We start from the raw sequence: 26,781 nt of genomic DNA, 5'->3' as shown, positions 1-26,781 counted from the left end.
AAACAAAAGCTTTCTTGCATTCATCCCAAAATGGGACATCAGGCTCTTGAAAACTAAAATATTGAGGGATGTAGAGAAATAGTTTTCTACCTAGGTAAGAGATAACAAATTTTGAAAATGAGATCATTTACAGTTTAAAATAAATTATTGACAGTAAGTGATTGTCATTTAAATAAATTAAATCTGCAGATGTGACAGAATATATTTATTAAATATCCAGCAACTGCTACTATTAAATCATAATAATATTTATTCAAAACCTAATAACAAACTGCTGCCTTTGTAAAATGAAAGTTGTCTGTCTGCCAAACAACCAAATTATTTTTGAGTAGAGATAAGTACAGCTATTCCACAATTCCATAAATTTTAAATGCCAATGTGCTACAAACTGGACATGTCTCAACAAAAATTAGTTAAGAAATAGAAAAGAGCTCTTTCCTAGTTCTACATGAAATTGTGTTAGCTGCCATTGGCAAATACTATCTTCATTGCATAGATCAGCAGAACCAACTGAATTGATAACAGGACAAATACTGTTTTGAACATGAAATAAAGAGATCTGGGTGGTCAAAGAATGTTAGAAACCTGATAGATCATATCAGTGTCATGCTTGTTGAGAAATGGGTAATAAGTATTACAGTATAGTTTTGCAAATAAATTATTTTCTTATTCTACAGTATGCCAAGTCAGTTTGCTATAAGTCTAGATAAAAGCATTGAACACAGCTGCTTTAGTTCTGTAACACTAAAACCTTAAGTATCAAATTATAGCTTTAATGGACAAATTGTACTTTAAAAAAAAATTATAAGTATTTTTTCCATATTGGATATTAGGATCAGAAGTGTGTGTGTGTGTGTCCCTACAACACAGAAAGTTAAAAATTCTAAAGATTTCCTCATTCTTGCACAGCAACAAAACCCCAGGAAAATATACTTGTGTTTACTGGTCTCTGTAAGTAATATTAATAAAATATTATCATTCAGATTTAGATATTTGCAGATCCGAAAGATTCTAACTCTAAAAGTCAAACTCCTAAAGGACAATCTATAAAGATGCAAACAGAGAAGAGTTAATGGTTGCATATATCTGCATTATTATATATGCTGTCACATAAAAAGAAATCATGCTTAGTTGGCAAGTGTATCTTCCAGCAGACATTCAACCATCTTGCAAACTACCTGCTGTCCAAACAACGTGAAGTTAGAGCCAGGCAGGCAGCAACCAGAGTATGTTCAATTGTGAGCATGAAGCGTGTGAATTCTAGCCAGGAAATTCAAACTGCTGTTTATGCTCTTCTTATGTTTGAGGCTAAACTGAATTTCATGTTCCCTTGAGAAATAACTGTCTCAACCCAGATGATAAGTTGTCTCATTCCTGATCTTAAAAGTAATTCCCACGGTACTACTGGCAAGAGGAGTTTAACATGTATCAATACAGAAAACATCGTGCTATAACAGCAGTCAAAACTGCCTACAACACTGCAAGTAACTACAGCAAGAGAAAAATATCTGAATTGGGTGACTGCGTCCTTAGAGGGGTAACAAAACAAGTCTTTTCATACATTGATTCCCAAGGGGAGAGCAGAATACAGAGACACAAAAAAACAGATGTACAGCCAAAACCAGTAAAACAATTTGGTGCTGATACTTCCAAAGATGTGTGACTTGAGTCACAGGCCAACCCAAAAGAGATCCTAAGAATTAAAGGGGTTCACATTTGAATTTTTCCTACCATTACAATTTTTTCATCTTTAGTAAACTTCAAACTTCAGTGTAATGTAATAAGGAACAGAATAATGTAATATCAAGTAAATGCCAATATCAATGCCAATTGTGTACATATTAGAAAATGCATAAATGCACTGATACTAAACGCCTCCCCCAACAAGAGCAGGACTTAGGTTTCTATGCCGACTGCCCCATGTCACTTCACAATGTCACTTCACAGCAGTAAGAATTTGAATTTCTTTTTTAAAACTGCAATTTGAAATGTCTGCAGAAAACTTGCAGTTGCATATTTCTACACTGGTATTTGTTTAGTAACAAAAATGGAATGTAAATCTCTTTTACAGAGTAAGTAATCAGATTGACTTTATTCCTTAACAGCTATTTGAAGAATAAATTATATAAGATAATAGTTCTATTGAGGTTAGAATAATTTAAAGACGATACAAGATAAAAATTATATCAGCGAATAATATTCAAGTGATTAAATACTTAAAGAAAAAGTAATCTAATTAGCTATGCTATGGACCATACAAATACATGATGACAAGAATGTAGGCACAGTAAAAATTATTTCTTTCCTTGCTATCCTTTAAAATTCATATATATTACATAAGTGAAATAACCAGCATGTTATAAATACACAACATATCCATACTTTACCCTGTGGTTATGTCACCAAGTTATGACTTGAGTGTCCCATCCTTCTTGAAACACCTAGTATATTAATTGTGCAGACACAAGAAAGGAATGGCTTTGAGCTTCATTAGAGACATATAACCTAGTCTAAGTGAGAGGCAGTTACATCCTGAGGGAAAGTGAAAGACAGACGTTTCCATGGGGAAGCCTGTGGACCACGGCAAGGTTAGTACAAGGAAAGGAGATTACGTATATTCCAGAAAACTCAAGTCTCCTAAGTCTATTATTTCATATTGACAAAAGCTACAGATTTTAGCTCCCAGTTTGATTTTTCCAAGATGTTTTGCATGTCTCCTTTGAAGACAGGCTTAAGAGACATGAGGAAAGTTGAGTTCATTCTTGAACACAGCAGTTGTTTACTTTTCAGGAAAACATTTAATACAATAGATGAAACCTGAAGTTCAAGCATGTGATTCAGAGATTTTGGTTCTATTAGGGGACAATATATTGCAGAGGCTGTCAAATTATTTTATCCTTACCACTCAGGACAGACCAGATCCACTTGATGCATGTAAGACAACAAAGAGTTTTATTTTAATGATGAGTTTAGCCCGGGGATTATTTCAGGGCTAAGTTATTGGCAGAGCATTTTGTTCAAAGTCAGATCTTCCTTTAATATAGCCTACTCCTGAATGATTACTTTCCACGTAAACCCAGGGTAGTATGGTGTGTTACAGTTACATGCATCTATCAGTGGAAATGTTTAGGGACTTCTTTGTCCTGAAGTTCTTAGATGCTTTCACATGCATCTTTCTAAACAGATGATTGAACAGTGAGGTAACAGATCTCAACAAGACATTAAAGGACAGTAACACTAAGCTACCAGTGGGCAAATATCTTTCAAAAAATGATTACTACATCTCTGATTCCTCCATCTAATATTCCTTCTGCTACACAGATACTAATTACCTGTGGTTTTGCTCATCTGATACATATTATATCAGGGCAATTATTTGTAACTTGTATTTACCTTTCAAGTTTCTTTCTTACATTGTACGCTGGAAGAAGAGATTGTATACCCTAAAGCTTCTCTACCTTTTCCAGCTATACTATTTAATCTAATAAAAGGAAACTTGCACAACTTGCCTGTACTATGTTTTTACACAATTGCAAATAAACCATATTTCCTTTTTAATCACTTCTTTGATGAGCTATTCAGCATCCATCCTTAAGGACAATTCACTCAAGTTGCCTGTCTTACTATGAGATGAATGGCCTTACATGAGACCCTATTTCTTCTCTCTGTGTATAAAAAGAGAATGGGATAACTAGCTCAGATTCAGAATGTGACTTTTACATGCACGGACAGTATATTCAGAAAAATGTTTCCATCTGGACAATCTATAAATTAAACTCAGAAAGGTTTTTTTGTGCCAATTGGCCAGTGGCTGCAGCTGTACAGTTAAAAATAGAAAGCCGACAGCTAATACAAATTAACATTGTTCCAACTGTCAGCCAGCAATGCCAGACCCATGCCCTCGCTCTTCACCACCCCTTGAAGTGGTGCAATTACTATTGTTTTTATAAAAAGCTCAACTTTGGCTTATGCTAAAACAGTAAATAATTTAAAATAATGTCAAAATGTCAAAGCAGTTAAATTTCAACAAGTATTTTATCACGGCTAGATTCCTCTTTTGTGCAAATACTCATTAAACCAGTTTAGCAAAAGTATTTTCCTTTTCAAAAGGTTTCTAGCTGCACTTTTGATTTCTCATCAGTGCCAAGATATACAATAACCATTTCTTAGTTTATATCTATCTATACGTATATATGTGTGCATGGAAGAAATATATTTCAAAGCTATTGCATTCTTTAAATACATGAAGTTTAGGTTCATAAACTAAATTATTTTACTCTCAGATGTCTGTCGCTAATAATGTGACTCCTTCAGACTTGATATAAATTTCCCACTGGTGCTCAGATATGCCTGTGTGGACAGAAATGTGAAGATTTTACTGAACTTTTTATATGACAATCTTCTAGCAATCAATTGTGGAACCCATACAGAGACTCTAAAGTGAATACTAACTAGTTCAAGTAGAAGACTACCACTCCATGAATCTGCAGAAGAAAGCTTGTATTCTTCAGTGTATAATTAACAAAACGGATTTGAACATGATCCAAAGTAACAGTGCTTATAAAAGCAGAAGCAAATATTGACAGACTTCTTTCATTCTTTCAGCCTTAAGGTATATGATATGCCTACAGCTATTACATGTAGCTTTGTAATATTAAATAACCTATTGTCATGTCATTTAATTACTATCTTTTTTAAGTCTCTTTCTAAAACAACGGTATGCACTTTAAGATATACAATTTCAGGTCATAAAACACAGTTTTATGCCTATGGATTCTGTTTTCTGCAACAGTTTAACCACTGATCATTCCATAAATTTATATAAAAGTTAGAAGACAAAACCAAATCAGTCCTGAAGCAGTACACTTCATTAAACAAAAGCATGAAATATTTTGCCATTAAGAGAATAATGGTTAATAATTTTATATCAAAAGGAATATACTGCATGTAAATTTGAGTAAGAATGATTTGGTGGTGGTATGATCATTAAATAAAGTGCTTCTCTTACTCTTTTTAAGTACAAAATCCTTTGGAAACAGTAATTTTTGCAGATTGTTCATAACAAACTGTTAAGTAGGAATTTTCATTTCTTAGGTAGTTAAAGCGTATATTATATTACAAAATAAACAGTGTTCCCAAGCATATGCAATATTTGGGGGGGGGGGGGTGTCATATGACAGAGGAGTGATATGTTGTTCCACTTCTGTTTTCCAAATTGCATACAGGTATATATGACTACAGTAAAGGTGAACTTACAAATTAATTTTAATTCTGTAACAGGAGGGTTAAAGATGAACTCACACTAGTCAGTGGCATACCATTTATCTGTATTTATAACAAATTCAGGATTATTAAAAATGCACATAAGCTTTGTGATTTCTGAATTGTAATAATGAAATAATGAGTTTATAAATCAAGTACCTAATATTTCAAACACTATTTTTGTGAAATCATTAAGCCAGTGTTTGCATAATTATTTCAGATACATATATCTCTCAAGCTACTGAAGCAAGGTCTTCAAGCCACTAACTAGTAAACAGAGCTGCTGAAACAATCCAGTTGTTTCCTGTACTAGATTCCTGCACTGATTTAGTGATTCACCATAAACCTTTAACTTTCTAACAAAGCTTTGGCATGCGGGAAAGAAAAATATTTCAAAATGTCTTTTTGATTTTGTTTTAAAAAGATTTTATGTTCAAATTGTAGGAGTTTTAAACTGGATAGTGCTATAGTAGCTTGTAGTGTGGAAGGTTAAACATTGCCTAAGCGTGGAAGCAGTAGTTTCAAATATTTTATTGGAATGCAATCTTCTGCACAGAGAAAAATTCTGTGCTTTTTAAAACATCTTAACCTATTTAAATTTCCATGCTTAATTTTCCTCTGGAACAATAGCAGACCATTTTACTGAAGTAACAGGTATGCCTAAATACGCTTCTAACAAATAGGAAAAGCATATGGGGATGTCCTGTTTTGCAAGCACGTTATACTAAAAAAAACAGATCCAAAACCAAACAAACCAAAACCTCCCCAAAAAACCTCCCAAACTTCTAACAAACTCTTCAGTTCATGAATATTAAAGTCATACATTTGTCAAAATATGAATCCAATGTATTCATCCACTAGTGGCAACTCAGAAGTAGCAATGTATTTGCACAATACATCTCACCAGGCAATGACCTCAGATACCCCTATGCATTACACAGCATTAACAGATACAGAACAATTTTAGAGATATATTTAATGCTGGTTTTGTTGGCTGTTTTTTACTTCCAATAAACTAATGGAGAATAGAAAAGTGCTATGATCCTAGGAATTAGAAATGTACTACTAGCTACATCAAAATATGGCTTATGAAGGTCAAAATCCAGAGAGAGACTACACTGATCCTAGCAGAAGCACTACTATTTTAAACTGTGGAGTGTTCTATCTTTCTTTTTGATATACAAAAAGACACTACTCCACTGCCAACTAGTGAGCACTTCTACCCCCTTTATCTAAACAAAGCTTTGGGAACAGCTGGGCAGATAACACAGTTTCCACTGAAAGCAGATGTTCTTTCAGGTGTACTTCTGAAATACAGACTTGGTAACACTTTGCTGCTATTAAAGATTCCAGATAGAGGCTCCCTCATAAAAGCCCGTGGCTTTTATACCCACCTACCTCCTCTTATCAATATCAAAACAGCTACTCTAAATTCTTGGTGAAACAGAGTCCAAATGGTCAGTAACTCTAAAAAGATACTAAGAACAACATAAACTAAAAAAGCTACCCTAAGTTGACCTAATTAACCCAGTTTCCTCCTAAAAGAGATACCTAACAGAACAGACATAGTATACTCCTATTGATTGCTATCAGTGGTGACAACCAAGAAATGCTTAGGGCAGTCACCATGATGCTTTCTGTTGGGCAAACAAAAAAATCTAAGATCCAGATATATTTTCAGCAGATATGATTAACCAAAAATAGCTGAATAAATAGGGCGCAGGTCCACTCACTGCAGAATATACACAAAAGGTATAAATATCTGAAGTAACACTCAAACAAGGATATATGACTTTCAATCCAAAATTATAAGATTTGTATATAACATGGCAAAGAGAACTAAAACTATAAGTTATTACTTCGAGAAACAGGGTACGTAAAGTTACTGTGATACTTACCACTGTGAAATTCATAACCTTCAAAATCCATATTGTCATTGCTAAGTTAACAATCATGGTAACCAACAGCACAAGGACAAAGAAGTATAAGCACCTCTTTCGCCATCCATAAATCCCTACTGGGTAAAACTGAGGATGTTCAGTCCTTGGAAGGCTGTTCTGTTGTGTTGCTAATATATACTGCTCTCGTGTCATCTGGAAAAGAAAGATGCAAGCATAAGTAAGCAAATGAGAGGTCTGTCTTTCATAGATCTTATTACATTAAGATTATCTGAGAATTTATAGAAAATCAGTTTCTATGGGCACAGAAGGGATGCATTCATTCAGCATAAACCACGTCAATGATATTTTTACTAGGCATTTAGTAAGAATTTGGTGGGTTTCATTAATTTAAAGTAAAAATTGGATTTGCATTTCAAATTTATTAACAACAAACTGTAAAAAATATTAATGTAATCCATGTATGTATCTTACATTCTATTGCTGAAGACTGTTTTATTGTCTTTTACGAGGTCATTCAGGAAAAATTGGTTTTGGAGAAAAAAGTCATGTAACTTTTTTAGTACTGGTTTTGGCTGAGATAAAGGTAATTTTCTTCATAGTGGCTTGTAGCCAAAATCAGTACACACTTTCATACCAATAGAAAAAAAATCCATTCTTTCTAGAAACACATCTGTCATAAATTAAGTTATCACTCTTTTATTATACTTAGTAAATTAAATTAATAATTTCTGCCATTATTCATACACCCATATTTTACACAAAAGTATGCCATTGTGTATACCATATTTTACACAAAAAAGAAACATGAAAACCCTTCAAACCTTTAATTTTACCCTTTAGGAAATATGGATATTCTTGAATCAGTTTAAGTTCTTCTAGCATACAAGCAAGCACTAACTCTGCAAACTGCTTAAAGAAGTTGTCATTAATTCTACTTTAGAGCAAAAATGTTTATGGCATTTAATAAGAAACCATTCAACATTTTTTACATCCTTAACTTTCTTTAACAGATATTTGTATTCATATTCATCTGTCACATTGCCTTTAGACTGGAAGGTATTAACTTTTCTCCATGACTTAAAAATGAAATTAAAGCAATCTTGTTCTGTTTACGTAAAAGTTCTTCCTGAAACATGCCCATTAAATAGATTGGTTTAATAGACTTTGTGCTCAGGAGGAGGAAAAAAAACCCTAAACACAAAACAAAGAAAAACCCAAAACAAACAAACAAACAAAACCCCAACAAACTTATAAGCCAGATAGAATGATCAGTTTTATGCTTAAAAACAGCCTTTCTTTTCACTAAAAGAAAGTAAAAAATGCACAAAAATGGGTCGGTTGATTTAATTAGAAATAAAAATCAGATTAAATCCATTTGAAGGATCAAACAAATGTTGATTTCATAAGATTTTTAAAATGTAAAGCTCAAAAATGTTTACATAAACAGCTGTATTGCTAGATATTTATCCAAATCAAAACTCTTGAGGTTTTACCATGCACTTGTTAGTGAATGAGATATTAATGGCATAAATTAACTCACTGTGAATAATTACACCCACAAGTCATAGAATACCCATCCATATTATGACAACAATACATATATCACTGAAATAAGTCAAAACAGAAATAATGAATTTATAAAGCGAGTTTTAAATAAGCTATTAAAAAGGCATTTTGTCATTTTTATTCTTTTCAATCAGAATTGCTTCTTTTTGCTCATAATTTCAATTAAAGGTAACATTTAGCAGTTTATTTACATAGTAAACCTTTACAAACAGAACTTCCCTCAACGACGTTTCTCAGTCCTCCCAGAGCAAAATGTCACCAGGCTTCAAGACCTTAGATCACCCCCTTATCATATCTTGGTAGTGTTCATCCTAGCTGTGTCTGAATTCCTTATGAATTCAGAAACTGAATGCACAAAAGGGTTAATCATCTTCCTCCTTATAATGAGTTTCTACATATTTATTTAGCCAGCCATTGTAACAAAAATGCAATGCATGATTATATTTTGAGATTTAAAGTAATTAGCATTTTTTACATGGTCTCCATTGTCTTTTGACCTTAGTTTATATATTACTTACGAAACTATTTATTACCATTAAAAGTTGTTGAAAAGTCAACTTCCAGATTGTGAGAATGCCAGAATTAGCACTGCCCCTAAAACTATGAACGTGGGCCCATGAAATATGCCCTTTGCAACACAATCATTACGTACAATGACATTTTATTCCATCACCACAGCCAGGCGTCATTTCCCTCAGTGTATGCTCTTCAACTGAGTGAGGCTCGGTGATGCAAGTTGTCCCCCTGTAGCCCATGGAGGTCCATGGTGGAGCAGATATCCACTCTGCAGCCTGTGGAGGACCCCATGCTGGAGCAGGTGGATCTGCCAGAGTCTGTGACCCTGTGGAGAGCCCATGCTGGGAGCAGGCTCCTGGTAGGACCTGTGATCCCATGGAGAGGAGCCCATACTGGAAGAGCAGGTTTTCTGGCAGGACCTGTGGCCCTGCGGGGGACCCACACTGGAGCAGTCTGTCTCTGAAGGACTGCACCCCATGGAAAGGACCCACACTGGAACAGTTTGTGAAGAACTGCAGCCTGTGGGAAGGACTCACGCTGGAGAAGTTCATGAAGGACTGTCTCCCATGGGTGGGACCCCATGCTGGAGCAGGGAAAAAGGAGTGGCAGAGACAATGAGTGATGAACTGACCACAATCCCCATTCCCCATCCCCCTGCACTGCTCAAGGAGAGGAGGTACAGGAAATCGGGAGTAAAGTTGAGCCTGGGAAGAAGGGAGGGGTTGGGGGAAGGTGTTTTTAGATTTGCTCTTATTTCTCATTACCCTACGCTCATTATCCTATCTCTGGGTACCCCAGGGATCAATGTTGGGCCCAATGCTGTTTAATATCTTCATAAGTGATCTGGATGATGGAATCAAGTGTACCCTGATGAAGTTTGCCAATGATACCATACTGAGTGGGGAAGTGGATGCTTCAGAAGGGAGAGCCACCCTGCAGGAAGGCCTGGATGGGCTGGAAGAGTGTAACAATCCAGGAGTGCAGCACAGGCTGTGATCTACCTGGCTGGGGAGCAGCTCTGTGGAAAGGGACCTGAGCATCCTGGTGGACAACAAGCTCAATATGAGTGAAGAGTGTGCTGCTGCAGCAAAGCAAGCCAACAGGATGCTGGGTTGCATCAAGGGCATCACCAACAATGATAAAAGGAGTCATTATCCCACTCTACTCAGCACTTGTCAGACCACACCTGGAATACTGTGTTCAGTTTTGGTCCCCGCTATACAAAAAGATGCGGACAGGCCACAAAGGGCCACAAAGATGATCAAAGGACTGGGAAGCCTGCCGTATGAGGCTGAGAGAACTGGGTTTGTTCAGCCTTGAGAAAAGAAGACTTAGGGGAGACCTTATCACCATGTTCCAGTACCTAAAGGGTGGCTACAAAGAAGACGGAGACTCCCTTTACACAAGAAGTCACATGGAAAAGATGAGGGGTAATGCATACAAGTTACTCCTGGGGAGATTCCAACTGGATACAAGAGGAAAATTTTTCACAATGAGAACAATCAGTCATTGGAATAACCTCCACAATTATCAACAAGCAAATTTTTTTCTTAAATCTGTTGAATATTTTTCCCATCAAAAACCAAAATAAACATTTTACTTCTGAAACCGTTCAATATAAAGCCACAAACCACCAGCTGCCTTCAGACCTCAGGTAAGTTGATCAGACCCATTTCATGTAACATCTATTCTTCCCAACCACCCACAAGGATCAATGCCTCAGTTTTCTGAGAACCGCATATATATATATATACACACACACACACACTTAATAAACAGGCCCAAAGAATTTGTCATTTGCTATGAATATAAAAATATTGTGATTTTGGCTTTATTTTTTTAGGGTTATTAATCTGGCCAGGTATAGTTATTAGCAGCACTCTTGCTACTGATTTGTATACTTGTGTAAAAAATCATCAGCTGATTTTTCAACTGTTGAAAACCAAAACAAATCCCAGTTGGTCTGGTAATTAGTACCTGGAGATGTTAAAAGTATTAAGACAAAAACCACATAAATGTTTTATAAATATCTTCATTTAGTATCATGTTTTTATCACCAGTAACTGAAAAGATACTAGACCATATCTACTTCAGATAAGTATTTTTAACTGAGGAGGAACTGCTATGAGCTCTGTGGTTTTGTAAATCATGAAAAGGCAAAGAAATTCCAGAACACTAGAAGGACAAGTAAGTTATTAAAATATTTTTTAAAAGTGACTTGCATGAGCCTTGCTAAGTCATGCAATATGGCAGGACACCTTTCAAAAAACTGGTCATACCTAAAAAAATCTGACAGGTTTTTCCCAAGAATTCTGATTGAGAAAGTGCACCTATACTTTATACATAAAAATACATACAAAAGGTATTTATGAATAATCTGTATATATGTAGATCATACATATACATACAAATACACACAAATTTTTGATGACTGAGTTGCCATTTGATCCTATTGAACTTTCAAAATACATTATAAAAATATACATTCTAAACTAGTTGACTGACAGATGTTATTGATGAGGAATTATTATTAAATGGACATTTTAAAAAATCTGACTGTGATATAAGCATAATGCTATTCCATTTTTTCAGGTCTTGTAAATATGAAATGATTAGTGACATTTAAAGATGAGACAAGAACTATGGTTTGAAAGTTTACCTGGGTTTCTGACATTAGGATGCTTGAGGTTCTCAAACCAAAAATAATTAAATTACAGAAGTGCTCCATAAAATATTTGAAGGGTTTCAATGTTAGCATCTTAAACTGGTAAACTCCATGGTGCATACATGCATATACACACAAAGTCATAAGAAACCCAGAGCCACATGTGAAAGAAATTAAAAATAACTCCTGTGTTCTGATAATTAATGAGATTCCTAATTCAAATCCAAAGTAACATGGGATACATTATTCCGTTCTTACACTGCACTGAACAAGTATCATAAACAAGATAAAGGAAAATATCATAGCACTGTAAACTATTTAGTCATGTCACAACTGTACCTGAATATAATTTCCAATTTTAAATTTTCATTTTCAGCTACTCCTACACTTTTGGATCTTTTTCAGTGTGATAAAAAATACAACTGTGTATATGCACTAGGCACAGGTGAATGAGTAAGCACACAGCATGAAATCTAGATGACAATCAAGCCAATGACCTTTAAACTACTGATATTTCAGGGCCATAATGTACTGTTGGAACAGATATCTTAGACTCATAAAAGTAATTAAAGAATGGGACAGAGACATTTTACATTTTCAAAGTTTATTTTAGTCTTTGGAAAATCTCTTACAGAGGTAGATTTCCAAAGCAGAAAATGAAAGAGAAGAGAATAAGCAAATGAACTAAATCTAGAGGGTGAGATTGTCGGTATAATTCCTGAAGTTAGGGCAGCAATCTACTTAAACAAGTGTTAAGAAAAACTGTTTAGAACATGATTATGCCTTGCAAATAATTCTCTAGACAAATAAAATTTGTCTTAATGGCTAACGGCTCTTTTCTAAGTGCCACAAAAGAAGAATCAGATTCAAAACTAAGGAATTAAATAAAAGGATCACTGTTTTTAATTACAAATGGATACTCAAACAGGAGAAAATCTAATATTTTCTGTTAACGTCTGGACAGGCAATTTGACTTCCAGCTTAGTGATTTTCTGAAAAGAAAATTATATTATTTTGTGGTTTTTTTAAGATAAAATGGGATTCTTAGTTCTGGATCAGCTCTACATATACTCTAAATCTATGTTGATTCCATTCATCCTACATTTTTTTAAGAAGTCACCCAAGAATACACACAAATGTGTTAAAAGGTAGGGGTTTTACCATTTTGCACCAAAAAAAAATAGTGGTAAAAGATACACTTAGATACAATAATCTTAAATAGTAGGGATGGGGTGCCAAATGGTAATACCATCCCAGTAAAGCAATTCAAAAATTCTTCCCAAAGTGTGGTTGACTGAATAAAAACAAAGATCAATGCAGTAGTTTCTCCATGGCACACTGAGGAGCTCTTAGGAAGATCACCTCTCTGCATGTGCATCCAGCTGCTAAAAGAGGTGGAAGGCTAAACTGGATGCAATACCTTTGATCAAAGCACAAGATGCCTTAAGAAGCAAAGATAACTACAGAAGACTATGATTATACTTAACAGAAACAGCAGAAGTATCAGAGGGCTCTTACACAGATTGATACAGCTTCTACGCATTTGAAAATCAGTCTAATAGAAAACTGGTATCTCAGTGGGGATGGGGGAAGGTAGGAAGGAAAAAAGAAACTTCATAAATGATTTGCCAGGATGTTGTGGTTTAGCCTCAGCCAGCAACTAAGCACCATGCAGCCGCTCACTCACTCCCCCTGCCCCGGTGGGATGGGGGAGAGAATTGGAGGAGTAAGAGTGAGAAAAACTCCTGGGTTGAGATAAGAACAGTTTAATAATTGAAATAAAGTAAAATAGTAATGATGTAATAACATAATAATAATAATAATAATAATAATAATAATAATAATAATAATATACAAAGCAAGTGATGCACAATGCAATTGCTCACCACCCACCGACCGATACCCAGACAGCTCCCGAGCAGCAATCACTGCCCCCTGGCCAACTCCTCCCAGTTTATATCCTGAGCATGACGTCATATGGTATGGAATAGCCCTTTGGTCACTTTGGATCAACTATTCTGGCTGTGCCCCCTCCCAGTTTCTTCTGCAGCTGGCAGAGCATGGGAAGCTGAAAAGTCCTTGACTAGCATAAGCAGTACTTAGCAACAACTAAAACATCAGTGTGTTATCAACATTCTTATCCTAAATCCAAAACACAGCACTATGCCTGCTAGTAGGAAGAAAATTAACTCTCTCTGAGCTGAAACAAGGACACAGGATAACTACAATTTTCTTCAGATCTAAACCAAGCGTTCTTCTCTCGTAATTAAGGCTGGGACTCCAGTGTATTTCCTATCCCAAATCTATGTCTCAAGCAAGCAAAGCTCTTTACAACAAACAAGATCTGTGTCAGCATCATCGTACGTATGAGGAATGGAAGCTCAGGGAGGGAGAAAAAGAAACTTGTCCACAGAAAATGAGCAAACTGAATCACTTAAGTCTCATTCCACTGCCTTCCATTTGGCATTGTTTTCAGTGTTTTTTTGTTTTAGAGGCAATACAAGTTTTGGGGCATTACAATGAGAGCTGGTCAAAAGTTAGTTTTTCTAGTTCATGCTCTCTCCCAATTTCTTTTTAGCTTTCTGAGAAGATCAAGTTGAAGGTCTCAAGGGTTCCACAATCCCTGCAGCAAATGCTGTAACTCAGATTGCTTAGAGACCCACAGTGCTCTCTAATTTTACCCAGATTTTCTGCTAGCTTCAGTTAATACATTTCACTTGACAGTCCTTGCTATTAACCAAGCTTTCATACTCCTACCTTTGAGAGAAATATTATTCAGTAACAGGTTTTTTTTCCAAGTGCTTAATAAAGTGTGCCTGCATTCCCAAGGGTATAGAACAGAAAACCTAAACTGAGTGTGTTTGATACATCAATAGCATGATTAAAAAATGGTTTGAAATTTTCAGTGAAGAGTGCTCTTATTGCAAGAATATCAATTCATTGAAATTTATCTGTTTGAACAAACTCTGAATAAAATGGAGATGGATGCCACCAGACATTCACCCATACCTTTGGGGGTACAGAAAAACTTTTTTCTTTTTTCTTTTTAAGAATTTCCAACATTTTTTTTAAACATTCAACATTTAGAACTTCAACACAATTATTTTATTTGCTATATTTATATCTGACGCAAAAATAAAAGCATTACTTCTTTCCATGACTATTCTTTTGAGACTTCAATTTTTTTGTGATATTTTCTTTTTAAAAGGGATTACCGACATAGGTATATCAAGACTTAAGTAAGAAAATAACTTTAATGGTTGTCGAAATGTACCTCTGTGAATGATTTTATAATTGTTATAAATGGAAAATGCTCATTTAAAGCTACAAGCATTTTTCAAGTCTGACAAGACGTCACAGCAAATATTTAGCTATATTCAAAAAACCTAAGAAATCAACATCTAATTTGACAGATACAAATCTGAAACTGTTTACTATTCACTTCATGAAACAGATAAGCCAAAAACCAATATGATTTTTGTTACCTCAGGTATTGTAATTGTAGCCCAGCACATGACACTGCTTCTAGACATTTTCATTACTGATTGATTCTCTGTGCATTATTTTCTTAATTCATAGACAGAATTAAAAACATAAAGGAATTTTAAAATATAAAAGTGTAGTATGACAGCATCTAGACCCAGTAATGATTTGGGTTGGTATGGAACATATTAGCAATCAGATGAGCTGTAGACGTGAAGAGATAGAAGAAAAATTATAGCTAGCAGGGAAAAATCTTCACATCAGCATTTAGAGAAAAAAAAAAAATCAAAAAGCAATCTGCTCAAAACTAGCCATAATTCAGGACATCATACAGATGATTTACCAGAACCAGCTAGTTTGCTTCACTCACCTGACAGTAACACAGCCTCTGGCCAGCAGCTCATGCTGTGGGCAGCTCTCTTTTTGTATGACACTACAGCAGGTCATTCATTTTGCTTCCACTCTAACCAGTATGCGGCATTAATTAAGCTTAGACTTGAAATACTATTTTACTGTTTTCTTTATGGACTTTAGCTGGAAGTTTACCATACGTATTGAAAAATGTATCACACGCAGCAGGAAGTGCTATAAGAACCGTAACATTTCTTATACAGCAAATACACAAATACTTAGTATGCTACACCCCAACCTTGACTCTAAAATCAAGAATTGGGATGCAATCAGTAAGAAGTTCATCATGACAATAAATATGAAGATGGCAAGCAAGTGGCTTGTATCTCTTGAAAAGGTCTTACGAATAAAAGGATGGATTTTCTTGGAAAGCTTTTAAAATGCCAAACAGCTATATACAAAGCTCTTGCTATCTCTTCCAGCATGTGTTGAAGCAGCTCAATTGTTTCTTCTCTGCTGCAAGGGTTTGGTACTCTACAATTGATTTCCAAAAATAATAGAAAAAGATGGTATCATCTTGAGTTAGTGGGGATCATATTAACTACTGTGAATAGACTGACAAGGTAGTAGAGCTGCATTCTTAGATAATTTAAATACTGGAGGGAGAGAGCAGCTTCCTCTAAAAACATCTTTATCTGGGCTACACCTGACACCTCCAAAGTCTTCTTACGCTATTAGCCATTCAAGCCTTTCTAAAGACGCCAAAAGCATGTCAGCAACTGACCCTGGTATAAATGGTTATTGGGCCACAAACTGTTGGCCAGATATGATAAAAGCCACATCACTCTATTGTACATTACTGGCAACAGAAATCAGCTTATTGCCCCAATGGACAATTTTAGATTTGTCAGATTTTTTTTTTTTTCCTGTTTAGTATAATAGGGATCAATCACTATTGAAACTGCTACAGTAACTCAAAAGCATTTGGAGAGTGTGGTCCTTCTGAGACCCGCACTAGTGTATATCACAGAATCCTTGAGGTTGGAAAGCATCTCTAGAGGCCAGTTAGTCCAACCCCCTACTCAAGCAGGGCCACCTAGAGCAGGTTGCTCAGGACCATGTCCAACTGGCTTTTGAGTATCTCCAAGGATGGAGACTCCACAACTTTTCTGGGCAACCAATGCCAGTGTTCAGTCCCCCTCACAGTAAAAAAGTGTTTTCTGTTGTTCAGACAGAACCTCCTGTGCTTCAGTTTGTGCTTATTGACTCTTATCCTGTCATCAGGCACCACAGAAAAGAGTCTGGCTCCATCCTCTTTGCACCTTCCCTTCAGGTACCTGTACACACAGATAAGATCCCCCCTGAACCTTCTCTTCTCCAGGCTAAACAGTCCCAGCTCTGTCAGCCTTTCCTCATAGGATAGGTGCTCCAGTCCCTTAATTATTTTCATGGCCCTTCACTGGACTCTCTCCAGTATGTGCATGTCTCTATTGTACTGGTGAGCCCAGAACTAGATACAGTACTCCAGGTGTGACCTCACTGGTGCTGAATAGAGGGGAAGGATCACCTACCTCAGTCTGCTGGAAACATTCCTTCTGATGCATCCCAGGATACTGTTAGCCTTCTTTTTGGCAAGGGCACATTGCTGGCTTATGTCCTATCTTCTATTGAAAAATACTCCCAGCTGGGATACAGACACAGACCACTTCTTTTTAAAAAGCACTTAATCCCAAAATTAATCTCTTCAGGTACTGATTACTGAGTAGAAAGTGCTTACATTAAGTAGGCTCTCAGTCAAGCTTTAGGGACCACTACAATTTTGGAAAAAATTTATGCTCCATATTTGATATTGGCTATGGCTAGGCCACATCCTAGTCAGTGCCACATGACAGTGAAAGATGATTCAGGGGAGCCTTCACTCATTCAGTCTTCAATCTCCAACTTGAAAAACTTACTTCCAGTTTGACTGCATAGGGAGACCCAACTACTTTTGCCAGGAAGAGGTGCCAAATCCAAGGGACTTCAAGATTCTAATCTGAAAATTTGATGCCTTTTTGGTTCAGCCATGGATTTTTGCCCTGGCCACTTTCAAAAACAGAGGTGCAACTGTACTCAAAACTCCAAAATCATGTTTCTTAAGCAACACATTTGGAAAGCCCTTTGCACCCCTGAAATTCTAAAGGACAGAACATGCAAATAACTTCATCATCAAGGTGTACATAAAGTCAGTTGATTACATAATTTATATGTTTTGAAGTTTAGTAACTCAGGAGAATCTGTTTTTTCTTCTTGGCCACAAAGAACAGTTTTGACACCAGTGTCAACAAGGCTTAAGTCAGCATGTCTTTACTGACAATTTGCTTGGCTTTATGTTGTCAATTAGAATTCCATTTTTTTGCTAAGTCAATACAATTAGATTACTACAGAGACTTCATTACAGGCACAGGCAGGAGAGCAGCTGAGGTACACAATTTTCTCCCTATGATGCCAGTACTCACTAAACAGTTATTGGAACAATTGTCTATAAAAGGACAATAAATGTTTGCATCTTGAATATTGTTCTCCAATAAAATTATCACTTCACAAAAATGGATACCAGTGAGCTGATACTATTACCGTTATTACTTAGGGAGAACATTTATGGCTGTTCTGTGTTTAACGTTTGTTTACTGCACAGTGAAGTTCACAGCATGTTAACAAGAATAAATAATCATGTAATGAATAGAATCATATTTTTACCACTATTCTGTGACTTGAAATGTTTCTAAATAGTAATGTGTTATCCTGAATTCTTCAGCTGGATTCAAATACGTCTCAGGCTATGACGTTTCTTAGTAATATGCTTTTTAAGTTACATTTTCAATAACTGGAACAATTCTAGTGTACTTTAAGTGTACTTTTTTTTTAAAGAAGCTTTGGTTTCAAAAGCTTGCTCATTACTTCACTTTACTTAGCTTTATAATCATCTAAACTTGCATGCTGTGTTTTAGAATAAATTTTTAGGTGTTCTACCTAGCTACACTGCCAGTGTAGTATATTATAAGGATAACCTTAATTAAACTAGGTGGGATCACAGAAGCAGTCTAGTAGCAGCAACACAAGATTCAGTGTAGCTGAGTTGTCTTAGAGAAAAGTAGATACCTGAGGAGACAAGCATATGATGAGTAGGCTGCTGAAAGACACAGCAGTATACAGCCCTAGCACCTGTTATAGCTCTCTGGACTTTATCTCAAATATTCCTACTACTAGATAAACAGATTAGATTTGTCTTACTGAAGAAATTCTGAAAGTCTAATAAAATAGCAACAAAATCAGGAAAACCACAGTAAATCATTAGATTTCAGTTTAAAAACCACCACTTTTCTTTTAATCCTGGTGGACCTTGATTCCTGTCACTCTACATATCTCAATAAGGCATGGCATGTCCACAAGAACTGTGATCAGCACTTCACGTCTTCTGCTCAGCTCCCACTCTTAGGGCCACTGAGAAGATAAGATGGAGAATGTCCTTGTTAAGGATATTCCATCAGGAGAATGGCAACCACATCAATGGAAGACAGCAGGACCAATATCTCAGTAGCTTCACACAAACTGGCACCATCTTTCCTCTGCAAGTGATACGTGTGGTTAAATCAGTTCTAGTAGATGGTAGCATAGAAAAGTGTAATCTTCAAGAGTCAGGAAAGAAGTTTTAAGAGTGGCAGATTCACCAAGGGAAACAAATTCAGCTGGACTGGAAGAAACAGGTAGAATGAACACTTGAACTATGAGAGGAAACATCCTCTTTAACTAGTTCATTCCTACCTGTAGGTTGAAGTCTAAAATTCATGTGGTGGGGTAATCATGCAGTCCACAATCAAATAACAGGAAAAAGATGGGAAATGTGAACCAAATAATGGATTGCTAGAAAGATGAAGAACAAGCTTTTAAGTACTCTGCTTTTCCTCTTATTTGCATACACATGTAGTGCAACTCTGATGTATAGCTGGGAAACAAATGCTTCTAAATCTACAGCTACAAGCATGTCTCTTCTGGCCTAACACATACATCTCTGTTAATTCAAATTAAAAATACATGGACCAGGTATCGAAGAGTACAGAACGAGCCACATTGAGTAAGTGCTATGATATGAAGAACAGGAGTATGCCTTAAAAAGACAATTATTACATTTTGGGCTTGCCTTGTACTTGTTGAGTTTCTTCTGTGATTTAAGTAGGCAACAATACTACATCCCAAAGAGACACTGAGCTTTTCATTCACCAGTTTAATCTTAATGTGAATCTGATGACCTCATATTGAATATGAATCAGATTCCCCATCCTTTCAGAAGACTTCTTAATTGATAGTAATTATAATAATATCAATATGCAAACAAAAGTCTTGGTCTTACAAGAACATAAGTAAGTTTGCCCTCAGTAAGTAAGAACATAAGTAAGTTTGCCCTCAGTAAGTTTGCAGACGACACCAAATTGGGTGGGAGTGTCGATCTGCTCGAGGGTAGGATGGCCCTGCAGAGGGACCTGGACAGGCTGGATCGATGGGCCGTGGCCAACTGTATGAGGTTCAACAAGGCCAGGTGCCGGGTCCTGCACTTGGGTCACAACAAGCACATGCAACGCTACAGGCTTGGGGAGGAGTGGCTGGAAAGCTGCCTGGACGAAAAGGATCTGGGGGTGTTGGTAGATAGCCGGCTGAACATGAGCCAGCAGTGTGCCCAGGTGGCCAAGGCGGCCAACAGCATCCTGGCTTGTATCAGGAATTGTGTGGCCAGCAGGAGCAGGGAGGTGATTGTCCCCCTGTACTCGGCGCTGGTGAGGCTGCACCTTGAATACTGTGTCCAGTTTTGGGCCCCTCAATACAAGAAGGACATTGAGGTGCTGGAGCATGTTCAGAGACAGGCAACAAGGCTGGTGAAGGGTCTGGAGAACAAGTCTTATGAGGAGCGGCTGAGGGAACCGGGGTTGTTTAGCCTGGAAAAGAGGAGGCTGAGGGGAGACCTTATCGCTCTCTACAACTACCTGAAAGGAGTTTGTAGTGAGGTGGGTGTTGGTCTCTTCTCCCAAGTAGCTAGCGATAGGACGAGAGGAAATGGGCTCAAGCTGCGCCAGGGGAGGTTTAGACTGGAAATTAGGAAAAATTTCTTTACGGAAAGGGTGGTCAAGCATTGGAACAGGCTGCCCAGAGAGGTGGTGGAGTCACCATCGCTGGAAGCGTTCAAAAAACGGGTAGATGTGGCACTTCGGGATATGGTTTAGTCTAGTCTGCCCTTGATTGGTTTAGGTGGGCTTGGTAGTGTAGGTTAATGGTTGGACTGGATGATCTTAAAGGTCTTTTCCAACCTAGACGATTCTATGATTCTATGATTCTATAAGCATAGTCCAAATCTTACTGTTACTCACAGCTCTAAAATATAAGCTCTATTTTACCTGTCTGCCTGATAGAGTACAGCCAGAAAATAGCAGATTTTATCTTAATAGAAGAAGATAGATCACACTGACAGAATTAGATTTAAAAAATACACATATATACATATATAGTAATCTCTCATTTCATAGCACCTACCAACATGGGGTCCTGTTCCAGTCTAAAGGAACAACATTTTAAAATTGTAACAACAAGTGTATTTTACCATGGGATAAATATTAACATTTTGGTTACCACCATTGCGCTGAGATAACACTCATGAACACCCCAATACCGAAAATACTCCGAGAGCATTTTAATGAAATTGCATTGATGGAAATGGTTGGAGAAACAAACAGAAAATAAATACAGATTTCAGTTATTAATCCATAATTTGACCATGTATTTCAGATGATACTGTAAAGCAACAGAGAACACCTAAGTTGTTTCTGCAGATGCAGACACCAGGAATTTAAGATGAAATTACAGCTTCATTGCTTAAGTTTACATGTTTTTAATTTAATATGATATATAGGACCAAGTCCCTAATTTGTTTCCCTTTTTGTCTTCAGCATTTCCTCCCTTACATTAAGCTCCCTCATCTTCCTTGTTACTAATGGATATGTGTTCCCTGTGATTAGTAGTCTCATAATTTATAAATGTGATTTCACAATGATGGCCTGTACCTGTGCCTGCCTCTTTATAAACAACAACCATGGCATTTTAATACTGTAACAAAAGTCTTTTCATCTTTCCAGTGACCAATGACATCTCACACAAAAAATCCCATACCAACAGATGCTGAACATGAAGTGCAGTTTGTAAAATTTTCAAGGGAGAGTAACCTTCAGAATCATCTTCCTCAATGATCTGAAAAAAGCATTACAAATACAACAGTGGAGTAACGTCTGCTTTTTGTTACATGAAATTTGGAATTATTGTTTGCTGCACTTTTAAAACTATTTTTAATAACTAAACGATTCAGTTCTATGTTTTAAAAAGCAAAAGAACTTTGACTTTCTGTTCAGATTTTAGTTGATATTTTGGAAAGAAACCTAACGGGTATGTTTGAAAGCTCCTAAATGACTTAAGATCCCAAGGTGAAAAACATTTTGACAATATTTTCAAAACCTATTTTAAATGTGGTTGACAGTACTAAAGGCATAATATTCCTTTGGAAAAGGAGATCTAAACTCCTAAATCACCTTGGCAAAATGTTCACCTTGGCAATTTTTTTCATGAAAAATAACAGCTCATGCTTTATTTTATTCTTATAATTATATTCACATTTTGACTTTCTGCATTCCATTTCTTTTTGCATTTTCTCCTTCCAGAAAATGCATGCAGAAGTACATTCATTCCCCAACAGTCAACCTGTTCAGATTTAGCAAGATACAAAGCACTGAGGATAGAAGCTCAACCACACAAGAGTTGTTTCCTTATTGAACAGGGGTTCCAAGAACTTGCTAATAATGAAAAGATTTAATATGTTATGATTAAATGTCACATTTCTGCCAGGCACATTAACACATTAACTAGCTAAGTTGGCAGTACTGAGCTAATCTTTTTCCTTTTCTTTTTTTCCTTTTTTTTTAAGCAATCGAAAGGATGGTGCCAACATCATGGGTTAAATAATAGAACTGAACTTAAATAATTTCTGGGGTAAAAATCTCCAACCCTTTCAAACATTGCGGGAAATCTAGAGAGATTCAGGTGGTCATCTATATGTCATTTATATCTCATCTTTACTGCATTCAACTACCTTCAGTTCTTTACTGGAGGGAACTGGGCTAAATCCTTTGATAGTCTAATGCAAATGGAGGGTTTTTACAACTTTCTTCAAATGAGTAATGAAAATTAAATGAGACTTACCCTACATATAGCTTTTTCTTCCTGCTGTGAAAAGAAAAAAGAATCAATATAGCTTGATGAAGAGAAGACTGATTGGAGTTGAACAAACGAAGCCGCCTTTTTATACTAAGAAGAGACTGAAGGAGGATCCAGTGCCTACACCATTTTATCTTCTAAGATACTTGTAAGCAGTATCGGAAGAATGGAAGAAAAAAAACACTGCTTTTCTCTGGAACTATGCTGAACCAGCTTTATGACAGACAGTGTGCAGCTGACTATCCCTGCGAGAAGCTAGGGTCAGGAAAATGGAGAACTGACACACAGAAACATTTGATTTTTTGGAGACTGTATACTCAGATATGATTACTCAGTATGATTCATGTGAACAGGATATTCAAGGGAGACTGGGTACAGCAAAGAGAGGTAGACAAACTCCTTAATGCTCTGGAAGAAGAAAAAGACTGGAAAACAAAGATTTTTGAAGATGCTACTGTGGAGACAGCTATAAAAAGACCGAACAATGGGCAGATGTCCTCCAGAAGTCCGTTTTAGCCCTACTAGTGTTTCAGACTGGAATTAATAACTAACTAGATATGCATGGACAAGGGGAAAAGCCTACTTAATGAGCTGTGAGGAAGACTGGCATGATCTAATCAGTGCAGTTATGCAAAGGAAGAATGTACGGAAAAAAAAACAGTGACGACCAAAAGAATCAAAGGAGGGACAGAACTGTGGCTCAAGAAGCAATAAATTTTACGGTAAACAAAGAACTGGGAGAGAAACCAAACATTCACTGTTAAAGTTGACAAAAGTAAGCTAATTCTCTGTATATTTTGGGAAGGCCGCTAGTGCATCAGTAGAAAACACCTTTGCATACCCTAGAAACTGTCTGTGACTGTCAAAAAGCAAGAAGCAACTCTGAGCATAATCTAGGAAATTCATGAAAATTCCAGAGTCAGCAAAAATTCTCAGCAACACAACAACAACAAAATACAAAACAGGGAAGATATTATTTCTTCAATAGTTTGCCTTTACTGCCTTATTGCACTTACCAATAAGCGAAAGCCTCCGCAGCTTCCTTTAGATAAAGTCTGTCAGATTAATAAACATTGTATGTTATTCTTCAGAGTTAATTTGGCCAGTGCAAACTCACCAGTAATTAAGAGTCATTCATGAACACTCTCACCAGCATCTCAACATGAATGATAGACTTTGTAAGAGTGGCAGAGACAAGGTGCTGGAAGTGCAGTGGACCCAGAAAAGAATCTCCCATTTAATCAACTTCCTATACTTCATCCATGTTTGTATCAATCAATTGAGCCTTCTGATCAGAAATTGTCAGAATAGTTCTTCTCTTACTTGTAGTGATTAACGATGTATAAAGGCAGAGTCTGCAAAAGTCCATTTCAGCATACTTAAATTCCTTCTCTATATTATATTTCTGATAAGGAATATTCTCTACAAAAAATTCCTAGATTTTGTATTTCTGATCAACAGACTTACTGCTAGTTGATATTAAAGCCTGAATATAGAGCCTCTAACACTTAAGAAAATTCTTACTGCATTGATGCATTTTTCCTCAGCAGCACTCATTTTTGGTGGGTGCATCGTATTTCTTGGTGTAGTATCTCCTCTTTATGCAAACTTCTGGTGATGCAGCCTTTGAAGACTTCCTGCTTCCAGACAGGAACGGACTTAGGATCTTAAGACACTAGGGCCATGCCACAGTAAGCTCTATAGAAAGCTAATTCTTCGCGAACTTTAGCATACTCTGGAGGCCGTTATCCCTTTACAGAAAATGACCTCACCATTGCCCTAACACGCGCCATTCTTTCCACTCCCAATGTCCCTGTCAAGCTCTCCCCCATCTGCTAAAGCAACAGGGAACCCAGCATTTTTAGGGTTCCAAAGCTTTCCATTCCATGCAACAAAACAATAAACACACTGAAAATAAGAAATACTTATGATTGTTTTCTTGACTCAGCTTCCTTAGTTATCTGAAATATTTTAGGGAATCTGATCAGAGTCCTTTTAGAAATTAAAAATCCCACTCCTTGTCCCTCCTCCAAACTTCTCCTTCAGAGCAAGGTGTCTTTGGCATGGATTCATTTCAAGGATTTTACAAGCAACACCAGTTGCAGACACCTAATTCCTCACACAGTTGAGTCACACATAAACAGTATTTTTCTAATGGAACAAGCAGTGGGTAATTATTTTACAGTGTGAATAAAAGAATCTCTATGTCTTTCTAAGTCTATATGTACCATGTGACAGACTGCGTGACATACTATGCGACAACCACAACACAGACACTTAATAAACCAGACTGATTCTCCACCATACATTTGTTCAGATTAACCCCATAGGGTGTTTGACAAATGCCATGCATCCAGCCCATGTATGTCTGTGTCGTTAAGAGAACTGCTTTCTTGGAAACCTGAAAAGGTACTTGGGAGCTGTAGAAATACAAAAATCTGTCGTCTTTATCAGTTCTGTAAAATATTAGGGATTTAACAGTTAATGTGGGAAATCTCATTATAATATTTGGTGACCCTATAATTTGCTGTTGTATTATGACTGATGTTTCTAATCCATGGTCTGTGGTCTGAGTCCCATGCAGCATGACTTAAAGCAGCACTATTTCCAAAACTAATCTCCTCCTGCTTAATTTCTAAAATGGCTACTGAATTTCCTTCTTTTTTCAGCCTCCCATCTCTTCAAATAACCCATGATCAGTCTTAAAAGCCATTTTGGTGTTTATTTACTTCTTCTAGCATTCAGATTCAAAAAGACTAATTTGCTGAAGACATAAGCAACATTTTGTCAAGCAGGCTTACATGCAACTAGAGAATCAGCATCCTCACTATCTAATTGCAAAAACTACGGGAGGCTATGACAAACTATACCATACTGCAAAACTTAAAAGTCACATCTCTTGAATCTTAGCTTTTCTAGCACAAGTAAATAACAAAATGTAGTATTTAGTAACAAATTCTAAGACATTCCATTATCCTCCTTGTAGAAAGATAGAAATAAAAAACATTAGCATAATAATACATTACTGGGAGGTACACTGATAACTGCAAAGAACACAGTCCAAAACTTTTAAATATGCACTATAGTATTCTATAAGTATCAAAGTCCTTAATAAACTAATTTAACTTCCTGAACTGAAGACCGTAGTTAACAAAGAGGAATCTGGAACATGCAGAAGCATTACTCTAATCTTATCACTTTGCTGATGCTGGGAAAATTGCTGTCCTTTGTACCAAATAGTTAACTACTAATAATTAATAGACATAGCTTTTTATACAGCAGTTACGTCAGGAAACTCATATTACCTGAACATATAATTAAAATGGTGCTACAGTTTTGGAATCAGAGTGAATAAGCAGGTAGATGTGTTTTTAAAATTTAGAAGAGATCATTTTAAAGCTTAGTATAATATAAATACAGAAAAGAAGCTGGCAACCAAAATCTCACTGAATAATCAATGAGAAAATATTTTCTTGAAGCCTTGATTTTATTTTGTTGGGATTTTTTTGATGCATGACATAAATACATCATGGAGACAGGAATCTATTTGGTGAACATCAACCTATTGTGCAATCTTACACAACAGTAAGCCTCCAAATGAGTAATCAGCACAGTATCACTATGATTCTGAATTGCTAGTTTTGTTTTTGTTTTCAATATATAACTCATAAGAGATCATGAAAAATATTTCCTATGAGGTCAGGCAAAAGAATAATTAAGAGAGCCTGAAGAAATACAAATCAAGCA

The 26,781-nt window shown here is 36.4% G+C and overlaps 1 protein-coding gene across 2 annotated transcripts in view; it reads right to left on the bottom strand.

Moving 5' to 3' along the window:
* SGCZ (sarcoglycan zeta) overlaps positions 1-7,355 on the bottom strand; it is a 227,852-nt gene extending 220,497 nt beyond the window's left edge. For both annotated transcript variants that reach the window (XM_075709321.1, XM_075709322.1), the window contains exon 1: positions 7,161-7,355. In XM_075709321.1, coding sequence (XP_075565436.1) covers positions 7,161-7,355 — 195 coding nt within the window. The remainder of the gene's footprint in view (positions 1-7,160) is intronic.
* Between the last annotated feature and the right edge of the window lie 19,426 nt (positions 7,356-26,781).

The sequence above is a fragment of the Pelecanus crispus genome, chromosome 4, assembly GCF_030463565.1.
Source record: "Pelecanus crispus isolate bPelCri1 chromosome 4, bPelCri1.pri, whole genome shotgun sequence".
NCBI classification, from domain to species: Eukaryota; Metazoa; Chordata; class Aves; order Pelecaniformes; family Pelecanidae; genus Pelecanus; species Pelecanus crispus.
This window is presented reverse-complemented; position numbering and strand designations above follow the sequence as displayed.